Source organism: Electrophorus electricus, chromosome 12 (assembly GCF_013358815.1).
Source record: "Electrophorus electricus isolate fEleEle1 chromosome 12, fEleEle1.pri, whole genome shotgun sequence".
NCBI lineage: Eukaryota > Metazoa > Chordata > Actinopteri > Gymnotiformes > Gymnotidae > Electrophorus > Electrophorus electricus.
In genome coordinates this window covers 2,507,213-2,530,823 of record NC_049546.1, presented here as the reverse complement: position 1 = coordinate 2,530,823, position 23,611 = coordinate 2,507,213, and the positions used below count along the sequence as shown (strand labels likewise).

At 45.4% G+C, this 23,611-nt stretch overlaps 2 protein-coding genes across 5 annotated transcripts in view; both read left to right on the top strand.

The window, feature by feature from the left end:
* Positions 1–919: 919 nt before the first annotated feature.
* The window catches only part of nav2b (neuron navigator 2b), a 76,577-nt gene continuing 53,885 nt past the window's right edge, over positions 920–23,611 (top strand). For both annotated transcript variants that reach the window (XM_035531995.1, XM_035531994.1), the window contains exons 1-8: positions 920–1,470; positions 8,427–8,544; positions 8,934–8,986; positions 9,536–9,608; positions 10,303–10,561; positions 11,750–11,889; positions 13,693–14,653; positions 14,763–14,872. In XM_035531995.1, coding sequence (XP_035387888.1) covers positions 1,270–1,470; positions 8,427–8,544; positions 8,934–8,986; positions 9,536–9,608; positions 10,303–10,561; positions 11,750–11,889; positions 13,693–14,653; positions 14,763–14,872 — 1,915 coding nt within the window. In that variant the 5' untranslated portion in view covers positions 920–1,269. The remainder of the gene's footprint in view (positions 1,471–8,426; positions 8,545–8,933; positions 8,987–9,535; positions 9,609–10,302; positions 10,562–11,749; positions 11,890–13,692; positions 14,654–14,762; positions 14,873–23,611) is intronic.
* LOC118242265 (melanoma-associated antigen E1-like) lies at positions 16,366–20,906 on the top strand. 3 transcript variants are annotated; one of them, XM_035531998.1, is made up of 3 exons: positions 16,366–18,287; positions 18,732–19,877; positions 19,998–20,906. In XM_035531998.1, exons 1-3 carry the CDS (start codon positions 17,654–17,656, stop codon positions 20,576–20,578), a joined length of 2,361 nt encoding a protein of 786 aa, XP_035387891.1. In that variant the 5' UTR covers positions 16,366–17,653; the 3' UTR covers positions 20,579–20,906. The 3 variants fall into 3 exon arrangements, with proteins under 3 accessions (XP_035387891.1, XP_035387890.1, XP_035387889.1); XM_035531997.1 differs by having other exon boundaries at positions 18,732–19,997; positions 20,106–20,906; XM_035531996.1 differs by having other exon boundaries at positions 18,732–20,906.

Sequence of the window (23,611 nt, the reverse complement as noted above, 5' to 3'; positions counted from 1 at the left end):
TACGCCTCCCCCTACGCCTCCCCCTACGCATCCCCCTACGCCTCCCCCTACGCCTCCCCCTACGCATCCCCTACGCATCCCCCTACGCATCCCCCTACGCATCCCCCTACGCCTCACCCTACGCATCCCCCTACGCCTCCCCCTACGCCTCCCCCTATGCCTCCCCTGTCAGACTTCACTTCTGCTTTCTCTCAATGGCCCTCTCATCACCGTGGAGGTGATCAGGCAAGGGAACCAACTGTCTGGAATTACGACTATTTCAGGCGCGTCCACTGGACATCTAAATATTTACATGATTTCTGTTAAAAGTTAAGACACCTACCTCAAAGCAGACTACCACCCCCTCATGTGCTTACATTGAAACACTGCCACTGTTGGTTAACCAAAATTGCCCTCAGGATTTTCCAGTCCCATGTCAAGCTCAAAGGTCGTGATCTTACTGAAGACCTTCATCTCTGCTTTAAGGCAGGAACTAGACTGCAGGAGCAGAATCATGGTAAATGGCAGTCTGTAATGATGTGAACTGGTTTGACCCTGCACAAAATGTGTGCATGCAGCCTGTGGGTCTCTGCACCCCTGTACCAATCACCCAGTGTGAGGCCCAGGTGCTTGGTGGACGCCCAGTGTGTGGCTCAGGAGTGTCAGCCTTGTGTTCTCTCCAGAGACACTTCTGCCTCACTTCTGTCTCTTCGCTGCGCATCTAATCCCTTCCAAGCCAGACTGCTCGCCTTATTGCGCCTGTTTCTGATGGCCAGTTCCACACTGGCAGACAGATTGCATGTTAATACTGGAGAGCCTGTTACGCAGCTATTGAGCGCACGCTTCCTTGGCGATGTTGGACATTCTATCAGAAGGGAACGCCCCTTGAGGGAGTTTGGCAGGGCTGAGCTAGTCTGCTCTTTACTACCAGTGTGAGCTGTGGTTAGGAGCAGGTGGTGAAGACCTCCAGAACTCTGCTCATATGCTTAGCAGGAGTGTACTGGCAAAGAACAAAACACCACCTGGTCGAGAAACTGGAGTTAATTTAGCTGCTGTTTGTGGGGTCTTTTAGAATGTGTGTCTGTGTGTCTGTGTGTGTGTGGGTGGGTGTGTGTGTCTCTGAAGCAGTCCACTCACTTGCACCAGCTGTTTAGCCAGTGTGCACGATTGCTCAAAGTTGTGCTTCAGTAGGAGGGTGTGTGTGCGTGTGCATGTGTGTATGTGTGTGCATGTCAGCCTGTAAGCATACCACAGTCTTGCGACCACTCTGGGACCGTGGGGGAGAGGAAGATGCCAGCCATGCTAAAGTCGGGATTACCCAAGCCGGTGTGCAGCGCTCTGCCCATGCTCCAGTCCCCAGGCCAGGGACGGGAGCTCCACTACCCCCCCCTCATCCTGCTGAAGTCTCCCCTCACTGCAAGACACAGCCTAAGCACCCGTGCGGCGTGGAGGAAGAACCAGCCGGCCACGGCGTCGGCAACAGACCCCCAGGTTTGGGCTCCACACGCTTCCTCCAGCTTTTGTTGGAGATGGTGGTTAGCACTGAGTGTTTTGATGCTGTCTCTTTGTGGAACACAGATAGATTTCTTTGTAATATACCATATATATATATATATATATATAAATATATATATATATATATATATATATATATATATATATATATATATATATATATATATATATATATATATATAATGAAATGCATTGTGTGTGTGTTCATGGCCAGAAAGTGGTGATTCACAATCAATACTGTGTGTGTGTGTGTGTGTGTGTGTGTGTGTGTGTGTGTGTGTGTGTGTGTGTCTAATTGGGTGTATTTTAATAATTTTTGACATATGAGGATGCTTTTTTCAGAACTGTGGACTTTTCCCAGCTGTCTGACACTGAAGTATGTAATTCCTTTAGTGCATAATCAATAGTATAACAGTGATTTGAATTAATCCAAGTGACATTTGTTGCCCTGGCTATCTGTCAGATTGTGTTCCCATCACACAGAAGTTTCTTTATTTCAGACCAAACTTTTGATTCAGTTCAAATCAAGGTCATTTTATCAACATGTTTATTCAGTTCGGTGTAGATTTGTGGCTGGATATATTATAGACGTGTGTAGTAAAATGAAGAGATCACAGGGTTTGTCTGAAGGTGGAAGAGTTGTACGCTAAACTGTCCTGCTGTCCAGCAGGGGGCACTCTGTGCTCTCAGCATTTGTTTATGCCAGTGTGCCAAGACCTGACTAGTTTCATGCCCGCTAAATAAGTCCAGCTGAAAATATGATGTTGTTTTAAGAATAGATGAGACAGTTCTGGTCAAACATTATGTTGTACCTCATTACACAGTGTGTGTGTGTGTGTGTGTGTGTGTATGTGTGTGTGTGTGTATGTGGGGGGGTGTCGGTGTGGGTATCTGGACGTGTGTGTGTGTGTGTGTGTGTGTGTGTGTGTGTGTGTGTGTGTGTGAGTGTGTGTGTGAGTGTGTGTGTGTGTGTGTGCATGTGTGTGCAAGTGTGTGTTTATTTTACCTCTTGCTCATGCTCTTGGTGCAGTGAGGAACTACATTCTTCATGTGGTTAGGAAGATGAAACACTGAAGCCTGGTCTGTCATTATAGTACTACACACACATACACACCCACCCACACACACACACACACACACACACACACGTCCAGATACCCACACCGACACCCCCCCCCCCCACATACACACACACACACACACACACACACACACACACACATGGCAGTGGAGGTTTTACTACAGTGTTCCATTAGTAGCGGTTTCCCACAGAGCAGGTGGGCCCTGAGCCATGTGGGGTCCATACTCCACACTCTGGCACTTCACTGGGTCCAGTACACTGGTTCTGGTCCAGCTTTCAACATACGCACTTATGCAGTACTAATGTCCAGTTTAACCCTGGTGCTCAGGTGTGCTCTTGTTCTCCAGGGCAGACCCATATGCTCCCATATTCCTTCCACACCTCCGTCCCTGTACGGTTCTGTGCAAGCTCACGTTCCCAAACATTGTACTTCTATACCTTCGTCTGCTGCCATGAGCTGGAAAACCCGTGGCCGTAAAAACTGGTGCCATGTGCGTTTTAGGGAGGGACGAACTTTAGGATGAGACAGCAGTTTACGACCCATTTGGCTGCTTGGAAATCAAATCCAGTAGTTTGTTAAATATCTCATGTCACTCAGTTTTACTAAAATGGAATAAAAGTGAATGGTAGCTTTGTTTTCTTTAGGAGCAGAGGGGCCACCTTCAAATATATCCATCCATCTCCATTTGAGCCTCTTAGCAGGGGTTCTGATTTTTGTAGTAAACCTTCTGGGCTGGGCTGGTCTCACATATCTCCCCTCTCTCTCTCTCTCTCTCTCACACACACACACACACACACACACACACACACACACACATTCCCAAAGACAGATAAACTGGTCCCCACACCTGCAGCAGCCTGTGCAGTAGACCACAGCGCAGGGCAGGGCAGAGCAGAGGGCTGTGGGGCCCAGAGTTTACTCTCACAGGATGGGTGGAGTAATGTAGAGCCTCTGAGCTCAGAAATAAAGTCCCCCTGCAGAGACTGTGTGTGTGTGTGTGTGTGTGTGTGTGTGTGTGTGTGTGTGTGTGTGTGTGTGTGTGTATGGGTGTGTGTGTGTGTGTGTGCATTTGCATGTGTGGATCAATTTGACATTCAAAAACATGAGGGTCCGTTGATACATTAACATGATGCTGGTGTAAACCTCTTTACATGTAAACCTCTTTTCTTGATGCCAGTAAAGACCTCTTTATATGATACTAGTGTAAACCTCTTTAAATGTAAACCTCTTTTCATGATGCCAGTGTAAACTCTTTACATGATGTTGGTCTAATCCTCTTTACATTATGATAGTGTAAACCTCTTTGAATGATGCTAGTGAAACCTCTTTACATGATGCTTGTGTAAACCTTTTTATATGATGCTGGTGTAAACCTCTTTACATGATGCTGGTGTAAACCTCTTTACATGATGCTGGTGTAAACCTCTTTATATGATGCTGGTATAAAACTCTTTGCTGTCTCTCTCTCTGTCTGTCTCTCTCTTTTGCTGTCTCTCACCATATCTGTCTCTCTCCACTTCTACCTCTCTTTCTTTTGCTGTTTCTCTCTGTCTGTTTGTCTCTCTCCTCTTCATTCTTGATGGTGCTGTCTCTCTCTCTGTCTGCCTGTCTCTCTCATTCACTGAAGTGCTGTCTGGGAGTCCCCAGTTTCACACTGGCTCAGTTCATCACCCTTCAGCGGCAGTAATACCAGCGTATGAAGCCACACTGGAACGGAATCAGTTGTGCTGATAGTTGAGTTTGGGTCAAGGGCACAGCGAGCAGGGGTCGAGACAGGGGGGTGAAACAGGGGGGTGAGACAGGGGGGCGAGACAGGGGGGTAAAACAGGGAGGTGAGACGGGGGTGAGACAGGGGGGTGAGACAGGGGGCGAGACAGGGGGTGAAACAGGGAGGTGAGACAGGGGGGTGAGACGGGGAGTGAGACAGAGGGCGAGACAGGGGGGCGAGACAGGGAGGTGAGACAGGGGGGTGAGACGGGGAGTGAGACAGGGGGTGAGACAGTGGCTGTGCTTAGCCCAGTTTGATCAGAACACCAAACTGTGAGTTCAGTTCATAGCCATGAATCTGAATTCAAATTGCACCTGTAAATTAAACAGCACTTCAACACTTGAGACACTAAGATATTATTTAAAAACTTTGATCTTATTTTAACTTTCGTAACTAATGAAAAATGACATATCAAATATAAAAGAAAAGCAACAATAAACCTTTATTGAATCTCATCAACAGTGTTTCAGACACAATGGGTAGGATCAGTAATGGCATTTATTACTGATCTGCAGACATTGCTCCTGTAGAATAGTAGGCTGAGCTGATCCCAGGCCTGTGAAAAGATGAGAGTTCCAGAGGCCACATATGCAGACTTCTGTGTAACTACTATATAAGCTGTGCTGCCCCCCAGTGCTGGTACTCCACAGCTACATGATATCTGGAAGAAGTAAATGACCCTGATGCTGTACGTGAGTAGAGGCTGGATGCAGATGTGCCTCCCTGGTGATACTGGACAAACTGTTTGCCCTGACCAGGATATTTTTACATGTCATGTGAATATCAGTAGTGGGTAGTAGTGAATTGTGGGAAGAATTTGGGTAGTCACAGTTCTGTTTCAAACAATTTATCTTTTTTTTTAAAAGTACTATATTGTAGTTTCTCTGTGAAATAAGAATTTTTAATTTCTAAGTGTTGAATTTATAATTTGATTATGGGATTTTTAATGGATTACTTTTTTAATGTACAACTTATTATTTAGGTATTTATATGAAGGAGCTTTACATTTACTTTACATCAGTAATACATTTATTTGTTAGTGTTAGGATTAGAGTTAGGGTTAGTGTTAGGGATAGGGGTTAGTGTTAGGATTAGGGTTAGGGGTTGTGTTAGGGTTAGGGTTGGTGTTAGGGTTAGGGGTTAGGGTTGGGGTTAGTGTTAGGGTTAGTGTTAGGTTTAGGGGTTAGTGTTAGGGTTAGTGTTAGGGATAGGTGTTAGGGTTAGTGTTAGGGTTAGGTTTAGGGTTAGTGTTAGGGTTAGGGTTACTGTTAGGATTAGGGTTAAGGGTTAGTGTTAGGATTAGTGTTAGGATTAGGGTTAGTGTTAGGGATAGGGGTTAGGGTTAGTGCTAGGGTTAGGTTTAGTGTTACTGTTAGGGTTAGGGTTAGGGGTTAGTTTTAGTCTTAGGTTTAGGGATTAGGGTTAGGTGTTAGGGTTAGTGTTAGGGTTAGGGATTAGGTTTAGGGTTAGTGTTAGGCTTAGGGTTAGTGTTAGTGTTAGGCTTAGGTTTAGGATTAGGGTTAGTGTTAGGGTTAGGTTTAGGGTTAGTGTTAGGGTTAGGGGTTAGGGTTACGGTTAGTGTTAGGATTAGGGTTAGGGGTTAGTGTTAGTATTAGGGTTAGGTTTAGGATTAGTGTTAGGGTTATGGTTATTGTTAGGGATCGGGGTTAGGGTTAGCGCTAGGGTTAGGTTTAATGTTAGTGTTAGGATTAGCATTAGGGTTAGGGGTTAGTGGTAGGCTTAGGTTTAGGGTTAGCGTTAGGCTTAGGTTTAGATCTTGGTGAAGGATCTTCGACAGGATATGGCGGACGGCGTTCTGCAGGCTGAGATCATCCAGGTTGTAAGTAAAGTTCCCTCAGAAAGCTTGATGTATCCTGGCATGCTGGTATTACTTAGTTCTTGCTTTTTGAGTGTTAGGTTTAGGGTTAGGGGTTAGTGGTAGGCTTAGGTTTAGGGTTAGTGTTAGGCTTAGGTTTAGGGTTAGGGTTAGGTTTAGTGTTAATGGTATAACTATAAGAGTGGTTTGTGAGTGTGGGTTAGGGTTAGTGTTAGGGTTAGTGTTAATGGTATAACTATAAGAGTGGTTTGTGAGTGTGGGTTAGGGTTAGGGTTAGGATTAGGGTTAGGGTTAGTGTGAGGGTTAGTGTTAATGGTATAACTATAAGAGTGGTTTGTGTGTGGGGGTTAGGGTTAGGATTAGGGTTAGGGTTAGTGTTAGGGTAAGTGTTAATGGTATAACTATAAGAGTGGTTTGTGAGTGTGGGTTAGGGTTAGGGTTAGGATTAGGGTTAGTGTTAGGGTTAGTGTTAATGGTATAACTATAAGAGTGGTTTGTGAGTGTGGGTTAGGGTTAGGGTTAGGGTTAGTGTTAATGGTATAACTATAAGAGTGGTTTGTGAGTGTGGGTTAGGGTTAGGATTAGGGTTAGGGTTAGTGTTAGGGTTAGTGTTAATGGTATAACTATAAGAGTGGTTTGTGAGTGTGGGTTAGGGTTAGGATTAGGGTTAGTGTTAGGGTTAGTGTTAATGGTATAACTATAAGAGTGGTTTTTGAGTGTGGGTTAGGGTTAGGGTTAGTGTTAGGGTTAGTGTTAATGGTATAACTATAAGAGTGGTTTGTGAGTGTGGGTTAGGGTTAGGGTTAGTGTTAATGGTATAACTATAAGTGGTTTGTGAGTGTGGGTTAGGGTTAGGGTTAGTGTTAGGGTTAGTGTTAATGGTATAACTATAAGAGTGGTTTGTGAGTGTGGGTTAGGGTTAGGGTTAGTGTTAATGGTATAACTATAAGAGTGGTTTGTGAGTGTGGGTTAGGGTTAGGATTAGGGTTAGGGTTAGTGTTAGGGTTAGTGTTAATGGTATAACTATAAGAGTGGTTTGTGAGTGTGGGTTAGGGTTAGGGTTAGTGTTAGGGTTAGTGTTAATGGTATAACTATAAGAGTGGTTTGTGAGTGTGGGTTAGGGTTAGGGTTAGTGTTAGGGTTAGTGTTAATGGTATAACTATAAGAGTGGTTTGTGAGTGTGGGTTAGGGTTAGGATTAGGGTTAGGGTTAGTGTTAGGGTTAGTGTTAATGGTATAACTATAAGAGTGGTTTGTGAGTGTGGGTTAGGGTTAGGATTAGAGTTAGGGTTAGGGTTAGTGTTAATGGTATAACTATAAGAGTGGTTTGTGAGTGTGGGTTAGGGTTAGGATTAGGGTTAGGGTTAGGATTAGGGTTAGGGTTAGTGTTAGGGTTAGTGTTAATGGTATAACTATAAGAGTGGTTTGTGAGTGTGGGTTAGGATTAGGGTTAGGGTTAGGGTTAGGGTTAGTGTTAATGGTATAACTATAAGAGTGGTTTGTGAGTGTGGGTTAGGGTTAGGATTAGGGTTAGGGTTAGGATTAGGGTTAGGGTTAGTGTTAGGGTTAGTGTTAATGGTATAACTATAAGAGTGGTTTGTGAGTGTGGGTTAGGATTAGGGTTAGGGTTAGGATTAGGGTTAGGGTTAGTGTTAGGGTTAGTGTTAATGGTATAACTATAAGAGTGGTTTGTGAGTGTGGGTTAGGGTTAGGGTTAGGGTTAGTGTTAGTGTTAATGGTATAACTATAAGAGTGGTTTGTGAGTGTGGGTTAGGGTTAGGATTAGTGTTAGGGTTAGTGTTAATGGTATAACTATAAGAGTGGTTTGTGAGTGTGGGTTAGGGTTAGGATTAGTGTTAGGGTTAGTGTTAATGGTATAACTATAAGAGTGGTTTGTGAGTGTGGGTTAGGGTTAGGATTAGTGTTAGGGTTAGTGTTAATGGTATAACTATAAGAGTGTTAGGGTTAGGGTTAGGGTTGTGAGTGTGGGTTAGTAAAGTAGTTCAGAAGAGGGAGACACTGCTGTTGTCAAGTTACCCTGTCCTGGGGGATGTTGGCACAGCTGAGAGTCGTCTCTGTGTCTCTGTGTCTCTGAGCATGATGTCGCGGGCTTGGACAGAGGTCTCATCTTATTCACCCGCTCCACAGAAAGGACCATTTTTGAAGCGCTAAGTGTGGGATGCTCCGGGCATGTTTGACTTAGGAGTGAGCAGTGTCATTCTTTCCTTCTTTTTTTGGATGGACAGATTTACACGGAGTGGGCAAACCACTACCTGGCAAAGTCAGGCCATAAGATCTTGGTGAAGGATCTTCGACAGGATATGGCGGACGGCGTTCTGCTGGCTGAGATCATCCAGGTCATAGGTAAAGTTCCCTCAAAAATCTTGATGTACCCTGGCATGCTGGTATTACTTAGTTCTTGCTTGTAGCTAACCTTTTGCTACTGTTTATAGTCATTGTATTACAAATAAGTACTTTAAGTCTACCAGGATGTTGTACTTCCTCTCAGTGCACCAACTGGTAGAAAACAGTGTCACTTGTGAAAAAAATGCCATTTCCCATCATTCCTGTATATTTTGGTTTATTATTAAACGAATGAGGAGCTGAGAAGATGAGGAGATGACCTGGCGTGATGGTTCGGCTGTACCACAGTTAGCCAATGAGATTTGTTTTAATCATGAGGTCTTTGACATGACAAATCAATTTGTCATTCATTTTACCCTTTCACGTTCTTCCGTTTTGCCTCTTTCAAGCTAATGAGAAGATTGCTGATATCAACGATTACCCCCAGAGCCATTCTGAGATGGTAAGCTTAGTTTGTTTCAGGGTATTACTGTGCATTTAGCGCTGGGAGGGGGTAAGCAGCAGGCTGGCTTAACGTTCTCTGGAATCCCTCCAGATTCTGGGATTAGGCGCACACAGTGCCATGTTCCTGCTGGGACAGAACACAGTTTAACGCGAGGACTCACTGGGCCAATGGCAGCTTTTAAATGTGAGCTTCTGCGACGCAGTTTTAAGAGGAACGAGGGGGTGGGAATGTCATACAGTTTTGGGAACAGCCCCGGGCCGTTCCGGGCCATTCCAGGCCGTTCCAGGCCATTCTGGGCCCATCTGCCAGACCGAGGCCTTCAACTGTAAGATACAGTATGTTACAGTTATGCTGTATTTTGTTCCTGGGGCTTTGGAGGTGTTACAGTACGACATCTGCTGGATGACTAGATAATCGTGACACTAATGAAATGGTGCTTGCATGTGTGTGTGCGCGCGAGCGTGTGTGTGTGTGTGCGTGTCTGTGTGTTTGTGTGTGCATGTGTGTGTGTGTGCGTGTGTTTGTGTGTGTGCGTGTGTGTTACAGATTGAGAACATAGATGCCTGTCTCGGCTTTCTGGCAGCCAAAGGGGTGAATATAAAGGGACTCTGTGCTGAGGGTAAGTGTGGTGTGTAGATGAATGTGTGTATGTGAAGGAGAGAAAGATGGGGAGTGTGTGTGTGTGTGTGTGTGTGTGTGTGTGTGTGTGTGTGTGTGTGTGTGTGTGTGTGTGTGTGTGTGTGTGTGAAGGTGTGAGGTTATACATTCTGAGAACAAATATCTATCCAGAGCCAACAAGGGTAACCTCGTAAAGACTGAAAAATGGTTCTAACCAAATAAAGTTGCATGTTTCATTTTTTAACTGAAAGGAAAAACTTTTGGGTAGCTGAAGCTAAGCTTGTTTTGTTTGCAGATCGTTTGGTAATCCTGTTAATTCTATGCCTGGTTTTTTATAAAGTTTTGCTTTGTCTTTTTGTTGCTACTACTTTGGTACGTTGCATTCAGCTCATACACGCCTACTTCATCTCATTGGTACATTAGGCTTACGTATAAGATGAGATCATTCATATCAAACCGAGGTTATGTATGACTATGTATGACTATACATGACTTCACGTCCTTAAAAGATAGAAAAAACTGTCTGTGTGTGTGTGTGTGTGTGTGTGTCTGGAGCCCTTAGTTCAGAAGTTCCCCACAGTCACATAGACTCTTTGTAACTGCTGGTGAATAACGTTAGCAGCACAGGAGAGTGTGAAAGTGTAGCACATCCTGACAGCACATCCTGACAGTCTCCTGCTGTTATTTACTCCCAGAGATCCGCAGTGGCAATCTGAACACTATTCTGGGCCTGTTCTTCAACCTGTCTCTCTATAAACAACAACAACAACAACAGGCTGCAGTGAAGCAGCTCAACCAGGAGGCCACAGCTCTGCAGAGTCCCCAGGCCCAGGGCAGCTCCGGCGCAGCCCAGCCAGATCACCCGTCTGCTGGGCCCGATGTCCAGGCCTCCCCCTGTACTCAACACGGCAGCAGGACACCAGGGCCCGCGGCCGTGGCCGAAACGCAGTCCAGGTGCTGCCACTGCTGTATTCCACCTTCATGTTTGGAGTTTGAATTTGATTCTGCTGGTGAATTCTGATTTGTTTGAACAGAATTAACTGATGCGGTGATACAGACACACAACTACCCAGCTTGTATGTGCTGTGGCAGTACACACTGTTGCCATGTAACAGGATTTTCATTCTTCACACATCATTTTCTCATGATTTCTCTCTATCCCTCCATCTCCATCTCTAATTGCTTGTATGTTTTTGCTTTCTCATTCCATGTCCTGTGGGCTCTTTCACAGTGACTCTAAGACTGTCACTTGTACTCATTTGATCTCCTTGTTTACTCTCTTTGCCTCTGTATCTCTTTTGTATCTCTGCTCTGCGCTCTATATCTGCTCTGCGCTCTATCTTTGTGCTCTATCTCTGCGCTCTATCTCTGTGCTCTATCTCTATGCTTTATCTCTGCTCTGTGCTCTATCTCTATGCTTTATCTCTGCTCTGTGCTCTATCTCTGTGCTCTATCTCTGCTCTGTGCGCTATCTCTGCTCTGTGCACTATCTCTATGCTTTATCTCTGCTCTGTGCTCTATCTCTATGCTTTATCTCTGCTCTGCGCTCTATCTGCATGCTTTATCTCTGCTCTGTGATCTATCTCTGTGCTCTATCTCTGCTCTGTGCTCTAACTCTGCGGCTCACTGAGTCTTCGTCCAGATGCTCCCCTCAGAGAACAGCTTTCAAGCAGTCTGTTTACTAGGTCAGCTTTAATATCGCCACCTCTGCCTAACAATGCAGGACTGCCTTCCTTCTTGTGTGTGTGTGTGTGTGTATACGCGTGAAAAATAAATAAATAAATGTCTATGTCCATAGGTTTCGGGACCTCATGACAGATATGGCCCAATAGTGATCTATTAGACATGTCCTCCCTCTAGTGGTGATGTTATGTTAATACCTTCAAGGCTACAGAGGCATATCAAACATTTTAATAGCTGAGTTGTTATGATATAGTGGTGTTAATACAAACACTGAAACTAAGGCTCCTTTATATAATTAGGAGAGTTTACTTAAGCCATTAGTACAGAAAGGTATCTGTCCTTTAGCTGCACTGAGAGGATGTGTTATAATGGACATGAGTATAGAAGAGCTCCACGTGTGATGTACATCTGCACACTTTCTCTCTCATTGTCACTGTCTAAAGCTCTGTGTGTGTGTAGACTGCCGGGTCCCTCATTCCGAGCCTTAGGAACAGCCGCTGAGAGCAGGAGGTTCCAGAGAGTGCACAACAAACGCAGTCAGAGCTTAAACCACAGCGACAAAGCCCGAACCCCAAGAGCAGACTGCGCTCAGGACACAGGTACACCAGAAACCACATGCATTTCAATTTATGGCATTTAGCTAACGCTTTTATCTAAAGCAACTTAAATTACGTGTGAATACAGCTTGAGCAATTGAGGGTTAAGGGACCAACTTGGCAACAATGGGGCTTGAACTGGCAACCTTCTGATTACTTACCACTGAGCTCCCACTGCACATGTGGACATATAGAACCACACACATCTCCACAGTCCCAGAGTCCTGGTTTTCACTGTGTGTGTGTGTGTGTGTGTGTGTGTGTGTGTGTGTGTGTGTGTGTGTGTGTGTGTGTGTGTGTGTGTGTTTGAGTAGATGGCATGAACAGCTGTACACAATGAGAAGATAATTTATCCATAATGACTAAACTGTCAACATTGGTGCAGTTAGTGATGTGTTCACAGATGGCATTCACATACAAACACACACACCTGGTGTGTAAGCATGAGACATCTGTCTCCTCTGTGTCTGTTGGTTCTGATCACCTGTGCTGCTCAGTTGCACCTGGTCACCTTTGTTCTCTAGTAGCCTGGAGGTGTGGATCTGTCCCCCAGAACGTGTGGAGGGCAGAAGCCAGCCAGATGGTGTGGTCAGGCAGGCCGCGAGCACGTTGGTCTGGGCTTGTGCTGTGTCTTCTCCTGTTCTGACAACCTCTTTCTAATGTACAGTAGTTGTGCTGTCATGGCTGTCTGTGTAACTGCATACCTAACAGAAGACTCCACTGTTCTTTAGAGGGTTTTTAAATGATATCGCCTTTCTGTAATGCTGCTGTTCAGAGAACAGACACTGCCGTTACAGTGCATGGAGATCTGACAGAATAGCAAGTGGGTATAAAGTCGCTCTGTAGGTTAGAATGACTGAATCTGAAAAATGCTGTTACGCGCCCTGCCGTGAAGGCCGAATTGTTCAACAGATTAACCTGTATATTCTATTAAACTAATGCTGAAGTTAAAGCCAGTCTTTGTGCATACAGTCAGACACAGTTCAAAGTGACAGGACAGAGAGAAAGGGAGAGAGAAGGAATAAAACAGAAAAGAAGAGAGGAGGAACGAGAGAAAAAGATGGAGGGAGAGGGAGAGAAGGAGACAGAACAGTGAGTACGTTTAAGGCTTAACCTTTAAAGTGTATCCTACCTCAGACATTTCATGAAATGTTTCATCACGCGGCAGCATTTTGTGAGCTCCCTTTCAGTTGAGAAGCAACCCCTCCTCAACTCTCAAAACAAACACAAACACCCACAAGTAGTCTGGGTTTGAATTTTAAACTACTGGCAGTTATATTTGCCCTATCGCTGGATCTGTGACTCCTATAAAAGTTTGTCTTACAGGTGGTTACTGACAGACCGAGAAAGTGTGTCAACCTCATCCTGTTTACTGTAATATATTTCTGGGTCAGTGTGCTGCACTCTGCTTATTGCTTGGATAAACATTTTACAGTTTTATCAGGTTCTACAGAGCTGTAGAAAAGCTTAGAAAACCTCAGTACACATCTGTGCTGTGAGCTGAGATGCTGGACTTAGAATTGTGATTCATATGTTGGATTGGATTTTTTCAGTTGTGAATTACCTGGGTAATTTTAAAGACCTTTTCTATTATGAGTTAATTACTTATATATTAATGTTTTGTGAATTTTTTGTTTTTGTGTTGGTTTTTTTAAAACTTATTTTTATATCGCTCATGTTGAGTTTACTTGTATTTTATTTTGAGTAGTGTCTGTGAACTTCGGCAGTAAGTCCACAGTAAGAGTGTAACCTTTCTGTAGCAGAACGATACACAAATCTTTCTCCCTGTCGTCTTTCCGCCTACAGATGAAGCGGGTTTATCTCCTGTAGTGGGGTCTTATAGTTCTCCTGTTCCTGCACCCAGCTGCACTACTGTAGCTGCCGACTCCACCACCAACACCACCAGCACCAAAGGATGGAGGAGCAAGTCCCTGAGTGCCAGGCACAGTGCCACCTCCTCCACGCCGTCCGTCAAACACTCCTCCTCCGTCACACTGGTGGCTCCTGCCAAACTCATTGCCCAGCAGTCCATGCTAGACAAACTGAAGCTTTTCAACAGCCGACCTGCTGCTCTGGAAGACCCCAAAGCCGCCATGCACCCAGATCCTGATGGAGCAAGTGTCTGTCATGTTCTTCATGATGCCAACCTGGGCAACCAGCAGCCTGTCAGCCTGCGCAGCTCCAGCCCAAAGCTGGCTCTAAAGAGCATGGCCCACAGGACGCTGGGTAGGGCTCTGGGGCCCACGGTGAGCTCTGGCAAAGCTGCTGATAACGATAAAGACAAGCGAAATGGGAAGGAGAAGGCCATCAGATGCTCTTCTGGAACAGACCAAGACCAGGTTCAGGATGGAAGAGAAGAAGCCAGAAAGTTAGCCAAAGGATCCAAAAGCAGGAAACATTCTAAGAAAGAAGGCTCTTTTTCATCCCAGAGTGGTATACCAAAACCAGCACAGCTTGGCAAGGGCTCAAGGGTGGTGAAAGCTACAGTGGCACCCCCTTGTGGCAGAGGAAGGGAGCAACCTTGTAGTTTTAGGGCTGGAGGGGTTGTGCCATTGCATAACTGTCCGACAGATAAAAACAGCTCTACCTCCAGTTTAACATCGTCAGAAGAAAAAGACGGTCAGAACAGAAGTTACAACGTTGCTCAGTCAGTAGACAATAATATAGCCAATAACGCAGCCAGTGACACAGTCAGCGTGCAGAAACCTCTGCCACAGCTACAGCACAGCCAGCCCAACACAGCCACAGTTACCCCTTTTATGTACAGGTGAGATGCTGGACTTGTGGTGTGCGTGTCACACATTCATTAGTAGAATGCTTGTGCTGCATGTTTCTGACTAGCTCAGTGGATCCATACTGCGTGTACTGTTGCACAGATCACAGACAGACATGGAGAAGGCTGAGGTGAAGGAGGATGAAAACGGAATGAAGGAGAGATCAGTTCTTCACAACAAACCCATCCACACATCACTAGAGAGCCTGGCGGGTTCGTATGCTTCATCTCCCATACATCACTCCACCACTGTGTAATGTACTGGGACTAAGCTATGTAGTGATACTGGCTAAACTGTGCACTGCACAGCAGCCACAGTGGAACGGAGCAGGAAACCAATACACTGTGAAGTCAATGTTACCATGCAAATTTCTCAAAAACACCCACGTACTAGTCGTTTAGTCATGCCTGAGATTGGTAGATTTACATTTAAATTTATGACAGCAAACGCTCTTGTCCAGACTGTCTTACAAAAGTGCTTTGTCATTTACTCAAAATACATCCTAGCCAGTACAGTAGGTTAGAGCCCAAGATATCAGTGAACTAGAATACTGTTGAAATGCAGGGATCAATGCTGATGCCTAGAAGGTCTATCTTAATAAGTGTAATAAATACTAGTTTCAGTTAGTCAACACAAGTGCTGGGTCAGTGGTCATTTAAATATTCCATGAATAGATGGGTCTTCAGTCTGCAAGGGACTCTGCTGCCCAGACAAGCCAAAGTTTATTCCACTGTCTAGGAGCCAGGACAGAAGAGTCTCGATGCTTGAAGCATGGTGTTTCAAGCCAAGCCATACTTGAGGTTCAAAGTTCTCGAGGTACAGATCAGGCATTGACCATTGACATGTATGGATGGTCCATTTTTGACTTTGTAGGTAAACATCAAGGTTTTAAATCTGATGCGTGCAGCTACTGCAAGCCAATGAAGGGAGCACAGCAGTGGACAGAAGATTGAAGACCAGTCCTGCTGCTGCATTCTGGACAAGTTGCAGTGGTCTGATGGTCTTGGAGAAAGACCAGCTAGTAGCAAGTTACAGTAGTCAAGCTTTGAGATTACAAGAGACTGCATGAGCACCAGGGTAGCTTCCTGTGAGACAAAGGGCCAAATCTTTTGCATGTTACAAAGCAGAAACCTGCAAAGTTAAGCCCAGGCCACAGATGGCTTCAGATGATACCAGGCATACAAATGGCAAGATTTATTGCAGTCTCATTTTCCAATTATATCGGTTACTTGAACACTGGGAAAATGTACTTGGTAGCATCAAATCTCAAAACAGTGAAGGCTTGGTGATGGAAAAACCTGCTCTGTATGGCTGGGCTGCAAAGTGGCCAAACAAAGGCTGCCAAATAGATTGACAAATCAATGCAAGGGTGACTGCAATCCTTTCACAACACCTGATTAAGGGGACTCATTATACCCCATTTAAACACTGGAGTCTTAATGAAGTATGATGGCAGTTGCAAAAAAAAAAAACCCACATGTGTCTAAAAAGGTAGTTCAAGCTATGGGTGGAAATATTCAAACCAGGGATGGTACAAGGCAAGTGACCCCCTCCTTAATGAAGGGGGAGCCAAAACTGAAGTTTTAGCCCATTATTTGGGCAACAGAGCCTCACCCTGCACAACTTCACATGATTGTGCTGCCCTTCAGTTTGCAGCTCAGTAGGCAGTCAAGATACAAAGGATGAACAAAGTCAGTGCCTGCAATCGCATATTTTTATTCTTCATTATTCAAGTCAGCCAGATCTCATGTAAAGACTCCTTTGCATGCTCAATTTTAGGCAACCTAATGGAGCTGGACATCAGACCATGAGTTGATGGGGATCCACCAAGCTGAAACCCTCATTCTTCAAGTCAGCAATCAGTGACCTCAGAAGCCCTAGAAGAGAAAGTACAAAAGCAGAAGTTTCCAATTAAATGTCATGCTATAGGGGGCATGATCCCTTTCCAGGTTGAAAAGTAGAAGACTGGCATGCAAGACACAAAGCAACCTTATTCACAGTAGTACAAGTGAAGCTCATCTTTTCCTGATCAATTTGCCCAACAATCCTGTGATCAGGCCTGTGCCCTGAAAGGACCCACATGCATATAAAGCCACCTTGTGCATCACCCAAATGTGAACATGGAAGTAGTAAACATTTACTCCAGGTGTCAGCTATTGAGGTTAAGAGCAGAAAGTAGAGGGGCAATTGCCATGTTAGTAGCCATGGTCAACATGTGCAGAGATGGAGTCAGAAGAGCCAGTGATGGTACTGGAGTGTAGACAGTGGCCTACATCTGCACAGCTGAGATTTGTTTTTGAACAAATCAAACCCACCAACAACCATTCACCTCAGTTAAACTTGCCCAGCTGGTTCTTGAACAAGCACACAGTTCTCACCATTTACAGAGGAGTTTATAGAACCAGTAGACTCTTTGACCTCTTCACTGTCAGAAGGCACTGTTGGGTATTCAGGGGACTTTATTAACATCAAGATAGGCATTACAGAGATGCTTTTTGCAGACAGCAGTCTCACCATTTGTAGTGGTTCCCAGATCAGAAGAGTCATTGTGGCAGCTGGACATTGTAGATGGAGTAGACTGATTCAAATGAACAGGAAAGACTTCACTTTGCAGAGATAGCTCTGGAATACTAGGCTCAGATGCATTAGCCCCATTTGAGCCTGCTGGAGGGTTGATGCTTCCAGAAGAACCTTGAGAGCTAGGCCTCACTGAGGGACTGGGTTCAGAAGGAGCAGATCCATTTGAATTTGCAGTGGACTTGACATTCTCAGAGCCACTGTCTGATCCCATGTCCTCACCTGAGCCTTCAGAAGGGGTCACATGTTCAGACAGTTCAGTTCCAGACCTGGACCCATTAGCCATAACTGCACCTGCCAGAGTGGTGGTGGCAGCATGAGAAGGTTCTGGGCCTGCTGTAGTAACTTCCCCAGAAGGTTCTGTTCCAGAGCTAGAGCCTGGGCCAGCTGGAGTAACTGGGCCTTCCACAGTGGTGATGCCACCAGAAGGTTCTGGGCCTGCTGTAGTAGTCACTTCCCCAAAAGGTTCTGTTCCAGAGCTAGAGCCTGCCAGAGTAACTGGGCCTTCCACAGTGGTGATGCCACCAGAAGGTTCTGGGCCTGCTGTAGTAGTCACTTCCCCAAAAGGTTCTGTTCCAGAGCTAGAGCCTGCCAGAGTAACTGGGCCTTCCACAGTGGTGGTGCCACCAGAAGGTTCTGGGCCTGCTGTAGTAACTTCCCCAGAAGGTTCTGTTCCAGAGCTAGAGCCTTGGCCAGCTGGAGTAACTGGGCCTTCCACAGTGGTGATGCCACCAGAAGGTTCTGGGCCTGCTGTAGTAGTCACTTCCCCAGAAGGTTCTGTTCCAGAGCTAGAGCCTGCCAGAGTAACTGGGCATTCCACAGTGGTGGTGCCACCAGAAGGTTCTGGGGCTGCTGTAGTAGTCACTTCCCCAGAAGGTTCTGTTCCAGAGCTAGAGCCTGCCAGAGTAACTGGGCCTTCCACAGTGGTGGTGCCACCAGAAGGTTCTGGGCCTGCTGTAGTAGTCACTTCCCCAGAAGGTTCTGTTCCAGAGCTAGAGCCTGGGCCAGCTGGAGTAACTGGGCCTTCCACAGTGGTGCTGCCACCAGAAGGTTCTGGGCCTGCCAGAGCAACTGAGCCTGCACTGGGGTTCACACCCTCACAAGGTTCTGTTCCAGAGCTAGACCCTGGGCCAGCTGTAGTAACCAGGCCTTCCACAGTTGTACTGCCACCAGAAGGTTCTGGGGCTGCTGTAGTAGTCACTTCCCCAGAAGGTTCTGTTCCAGAGCTAGAGCCTGGGCCAGCTGGAGTAACTGGGCCTTCCACAGTGGTGGTACCACTAGAAGGTTCTGGGGCTGCTGTAGTAGTCACTTCCCCAGAAGGTTCTGTTCCAGAGCTAGAGCCTGGGCCAGCTGGAGTAACTGGGCCTTCCACAGTGGTGCTACCACTAGAAGGTTCTGGGGCTGCTGTAGTAGTCACTTCCCCAGAAGGTTCTGTTCCAGAGCTAGAGCCTGCCAGAGTAACTGGGCCTTCCACAGTGGTGCTGCCACCTGAAGGTTCTGGGCCTGCCAGAGCAACTGAGCCTGCACTGGGGTTCACACCCTCACAAGGTTCTGTTCCAGAGCTAGAGCCTGGGCCAGCTGTAGTAACCAGGCCTTCCACAGTTGTACTGCCACCAGAAGGTTCTGGGGCTGCTGTAGTAGTCACTTCCCCAGAAGGTTCTGTTCCAGAGCTAGAGCCTGGGCCAGCTGGAGTAACTGGGCCTTCCACAGTGGTGCTACCACTAGAAGGTTCTGGGGCTGCTGTAGTAGTCACTTCCCCAGAAGGTTCTGTTCCAGAGCTAGAGCCTGGGCCAGCTGGAGTAACTGGGCCTTCCACAGTGGTGCTACCACTAGAAGGTTCTGGGGCTGCTGTAGTAGTCACTTCCCCAGAAGGTTCTGTTCCAGAGCTAGAGCCTGGGCCAGCTGGAGTAACTGGGCCTTCCACAGTGGTGCTACCACTAGAAGGTTCTGGGCCTGCTGTAGTAGTCACTTCCCCAGAAGGTTCTGTTCCAGAGCTAGAGCCTGGGCCAGCTGGAGTAACTGGGCCTTCCACAGTGGTGCTACCACTAGAAGGTTCTGGGGCTGCTGTAGTAGTCACTTCCCCAGAAGGTTCTGTTCCAGAGCTAGAGCCTGGGCCAGCTGGAGTAACTGGGCCTTCCACAGTGGTGCTACCACTAGAAGGTTCTGGGGCTGCTGTAGTAGTCACTTCCCCAGAAGGTTCTGTTCCAGAGCTAGAGCCTGCCAGAGTAACTGGGCCTTCCACAGTGGTGCTGCCACCTGAAGGTTCTGGGCCTGCCAGAGCAACTGAGCCTGCACTGGGGTTCACACCCTCACAAGGTTCTGTTCCAGAGCTAGAGCCTGGGCCAGCTGGAGTAACCGGGCCTTGCACAGTGGTGCTACCACCAGAAGGTTCTGGGGCTGCTGTAGTAGTAACTTCCCCAGAAGGTTCTGTTCCAGAGCTAGAGCCTGGGCCAGCTGGAGTAACTGGGCCTTCCACAGTGGTGCTACCACTAGAAGGTTCTGGGGCTGCTGTAGTAGTCACTTCCCCAGAAGGTTCTGTTCCAGAGCTAGAGCCTGGGCCAGCTGGAGTAACTGGGCCTTCCACAGTGGTGCTACCACTAGAAGGTTCTGGGGCTGCTGTAGTAGTCACTTCCCCAGAAGGTTCTGTTCCAGAGCTAGAGCCTGCCAGAGTAACTGGGCCTTCCACAGTGGTGCTGCCACCTGAAGGTTCTGGGCCTGCCAGAGCAACTGAGCCTGCACTGGGGTTCACACCCTCACAAGGTTCTGTTCCAGAGCTAGAGCCTGGGCCAGCTGGAGTAACTGGGCCTTGCACAGTGGTGCTACCACCAGAAGGTTCTGGGGCTGCTGTAGTAGTAACTTCCCCAGAAGGTTCTGTTCCAGAGCTAGAGCCTGGGCCAGCTGGAGTAACTGGGCCTTCCACAGTGGTGCTACCACTAGAAGGTTCTGGGGCTGCTGTAGTAGTCACTTCCCCAGAAGGTTCTGTTCCAGAGCTAGAGCCTGGGCCAGCTGGAGTAACCGGGCCTTGCACAGTGGTGCTACCACCAGAAGGTTCTGGGGCTGCTGTAGTAGTAACTTCCCCAGAAGGTTCTGTTCCAGAGCTAGAGCCTGGGCCAGCTGGAGTAACTGGGCCTTCCACAGTGGTGCTACCACTAGAAGGTTCTGGGGCTGCTGTAGTAGTCACTTCCCCAGAAGGTTCTGTTCCAGAGCTAGAGCCTGGGCCAGCTGGAGTAACCGGGCCTTGCACAGTGGTGCTGCCACCAGAAGGTTCTGGGGCTGCTGTAGCAATGAGCTTCTCAAGCTTTACCACCTCCCATGAGCCAGAACCACCTTCATTTTCCTGATCAGCCAACAAAGCTTGAAGGTAGACTGAAAAAAAAAAAATGCACATTTTAAAATGCTTTTAGTGAGATTTCCCACTACAATGGAAGCTAAACATACATGTACAATATGTAGATACAATCCATGTAGTAGTGCAGCATTTCTGTTACAGTATGCCCTTTTCAATAAGCTTTGAAATGTACCAAGTTTGGATTAGCTGTAAAGTAGCCATCAGCACCCACCCCATACATGTATTCTCTTTAGGAACAGAGGATGTTCCTTACATCAGTTTAGAACTGAAACACATTCAATAAACCATGGCCCAAACTAAACCAGACAAGTTAGAAGCAATAGGGCCTTAATATGGGACATAAGGGCAAGTAAAAAGCACATGTCTGCACCTGTGTGCCACCACATGGTCAGAGATACATCCCAGAGTTAATAGTATAGACAAGATATCCACCACAGTTGAAGCTTTAGCCGAGCCATTCGACTGAACGGCACCAACAGATGAATTACTGAAGAGAGAAGCTGAATCTACACAAGCAAATTAAAGCAAAGTCAGTTCGATAGAACCAGTATGCAAAGTAACTGGAAGTCTAATACACTAAACTGAGCTTTTACAGCATGTGCATTAGCCTTAAAATGCAAGCCACCCCACAAAGTTCTATGACTCGTCTGCTCTTAATCCGTTTGACCGTTCAGCGAAAGATCAGCAAAAAGAAATAGCGTTCCTGTGCAGTGTACACAGTTATTAAAAAGAACAAAGAGTGTATGGCGAACCTTCGGATTTGCGCCATCTCACGGCAGGCTTGCGTAGCTGTGACTCACCAGACTGTGCTCTTATCGGAGAGCTGAGCGCTACGAAACAACGAGTCAAAATCGGTTAGAACTAGACATGAGATGCAAACATATGAGTTAAGCTATGACCGCTAACAAACCTTGGTTTATCCAGAGGCATAACAAAACTAAAACGATTCTCTTCAGAGTCCCCATGATAATCATACTCATCCACCCACACCAAAGACCTTTTAAAAACCCTCGTAATATCGGTCACCTGGAGCTAATCAGAAATTTACGGTCTCTGCTGAGGAAAGTACCAATCAGAACCGAGACTCAAGCCGATTTATTAAATCGTAGTTTTTCTCGTCATGATCATTTTCTAATTAATTCCCAATCATTTTTATTGTTTATAATTTGATTATGAAAATCTTACATGAATGGATGCAATCCAAAGAGAGAGTACTGACTAAAATTGTGATTTATGCAATCCTGTATAAACACATATTAGTTCGTGTTTGGACGGAAGTAGGTATAAAACATTGTGAATTATTCATAAATTCATAATCGCTTTAATATTCAGCATGTTTGACTTAACTGCATCAACTATTCAGTTCGAGGTACTGTGAAACTATAAAGCACATATATCAATATCAAGGCCAAAGACTTAAAGATTTAAATTCTGACAATCAAGATAATATGGACTGTGCGCTCGAGTTTAGATTTCCAGTGCAACGTTGAAACAAAGGAGGCGCTGCACTCATGTTTTTAGCAGAAAATTAAGTCGCAATACAATTAACGTAAACGTTATTTGCCGAACGGGAAAACTTCAGGGGAAATACAGAGGGGAAAAAGTTTTAGAAGTAAGCAATGAGCACGATCTTTGTGTGCACTGCCCAGTGACACAAACCTTTAACGGCTTTAAGGGTTTCTTAAAATTACTTGGCAGCACACTATCCAACAAGACCACTCCATCCCCAACAAAAACGCCTTCTCAAAAACAGCTTAAATCGTTTTACGTTGCAAATCGTGAATCTCGCCGAAAATGTTCATGCACATTCATAATTTAAAAAACATAACATGCGTATATTTCTGTAGGCTATATATCTCCCTCTATATATGTATCTTTCCCACAAGGTTTTCTTATAATGGTGCAACCAAAGACCTTCTGGTCCTGGCCCAATTCCAGTTCAGAAAAATGAAGCCCTCCCTTACTTCTCCTATCGCTGTCCCCTGGACAGCCTCGTAAGAGTTTAGCGTTAACCTTTGGAAGAAACAATATCACGCAGGTTAAGAACTTCTGCATTCAGAAACAGCAGCGGAAAGAATGATCAGTTTCTTTTGTTCTTTGATCATCTCCGAGGTGAACTATGGCGTTTATGAACCAAGCAACACAAATGACCTGCTCATACTACATGATCAATGTTAAAGCAATTAGTAAAAATAATTCACATTAAATGCTAAATACGTTTTTAAAATCAAATCATGTTACATAAACTTCCTGCCTTTGTTTTTCATTCATATGAATTTTATGTTAGTTTGCATCCACAAAGACCACTTTCATGATAATTGAAATTATTTTATCGAGTATACCCTTTTTTTAGTCAAATAGCCTTTATCAAATTTTGAATTTATGAAAAACAAATGATGAATTATGACACAAATTTGCAGTTTATTTGCAAGCATACATTGCATTGTTAATATATGGCAAACTTGAAATGTACTGTTTCTCATGAAGGCAAGCACATTTTCTCTGTTCGCAACTTTGTAACTGAAAACAGAGCACATCTCTGCCATTATTTGAAAAGAACAAAAGCTACTCCTCATTTATGATGCTAATAATTTGGAAGGTCTCACTCCACAAGTTCTCACACGTTAACAGGATCATATGAAACTTTGGCTGTCTAAATCTGTTTTTGAGACTGTCATTGGTACACTGCAGTTCCAAAGCCAAAATGCTCAGCTATGCTTGCTTTTATATATATTTGGCTTTGGAACTGCAGTGTATATATATATATATATATATATATATATATATATATATATATATATATATATATATATATATATATATATATATATATATATAAAATGCCACATAGACACATTAACAAGGTTAAAAAGTTGTCTTTATGCATAGTGTCTTATTTATAGTTACATTCACGGCATTTAACAGATGCTCTTATCCAGAGCGACTTACAAAAGTGCTTTGTCGTTTACTCATAGAATATCCTAGTACAGTACAGCAGGTTAGAGCCCAATATACCAAAGATCTA

Bases quoted from the DNA above. Each gene is read 5' to 3' on its own strand.
- LOC118242265 (XM_035531996.1), top strand. From the start codon at position 17,654: ATGCCACCAGAAGGTTCTGGGCCTGCTGTAGTAGTCACTTCCCCAAAA. The intron at 18,288-18,731 runs GTTCTGGGCCTG...TGCCACCTGAAG, and splicing joins AGTGGTGCTGCCACCAGAAG to GTTCTGGGCCTGCCAGAGCA.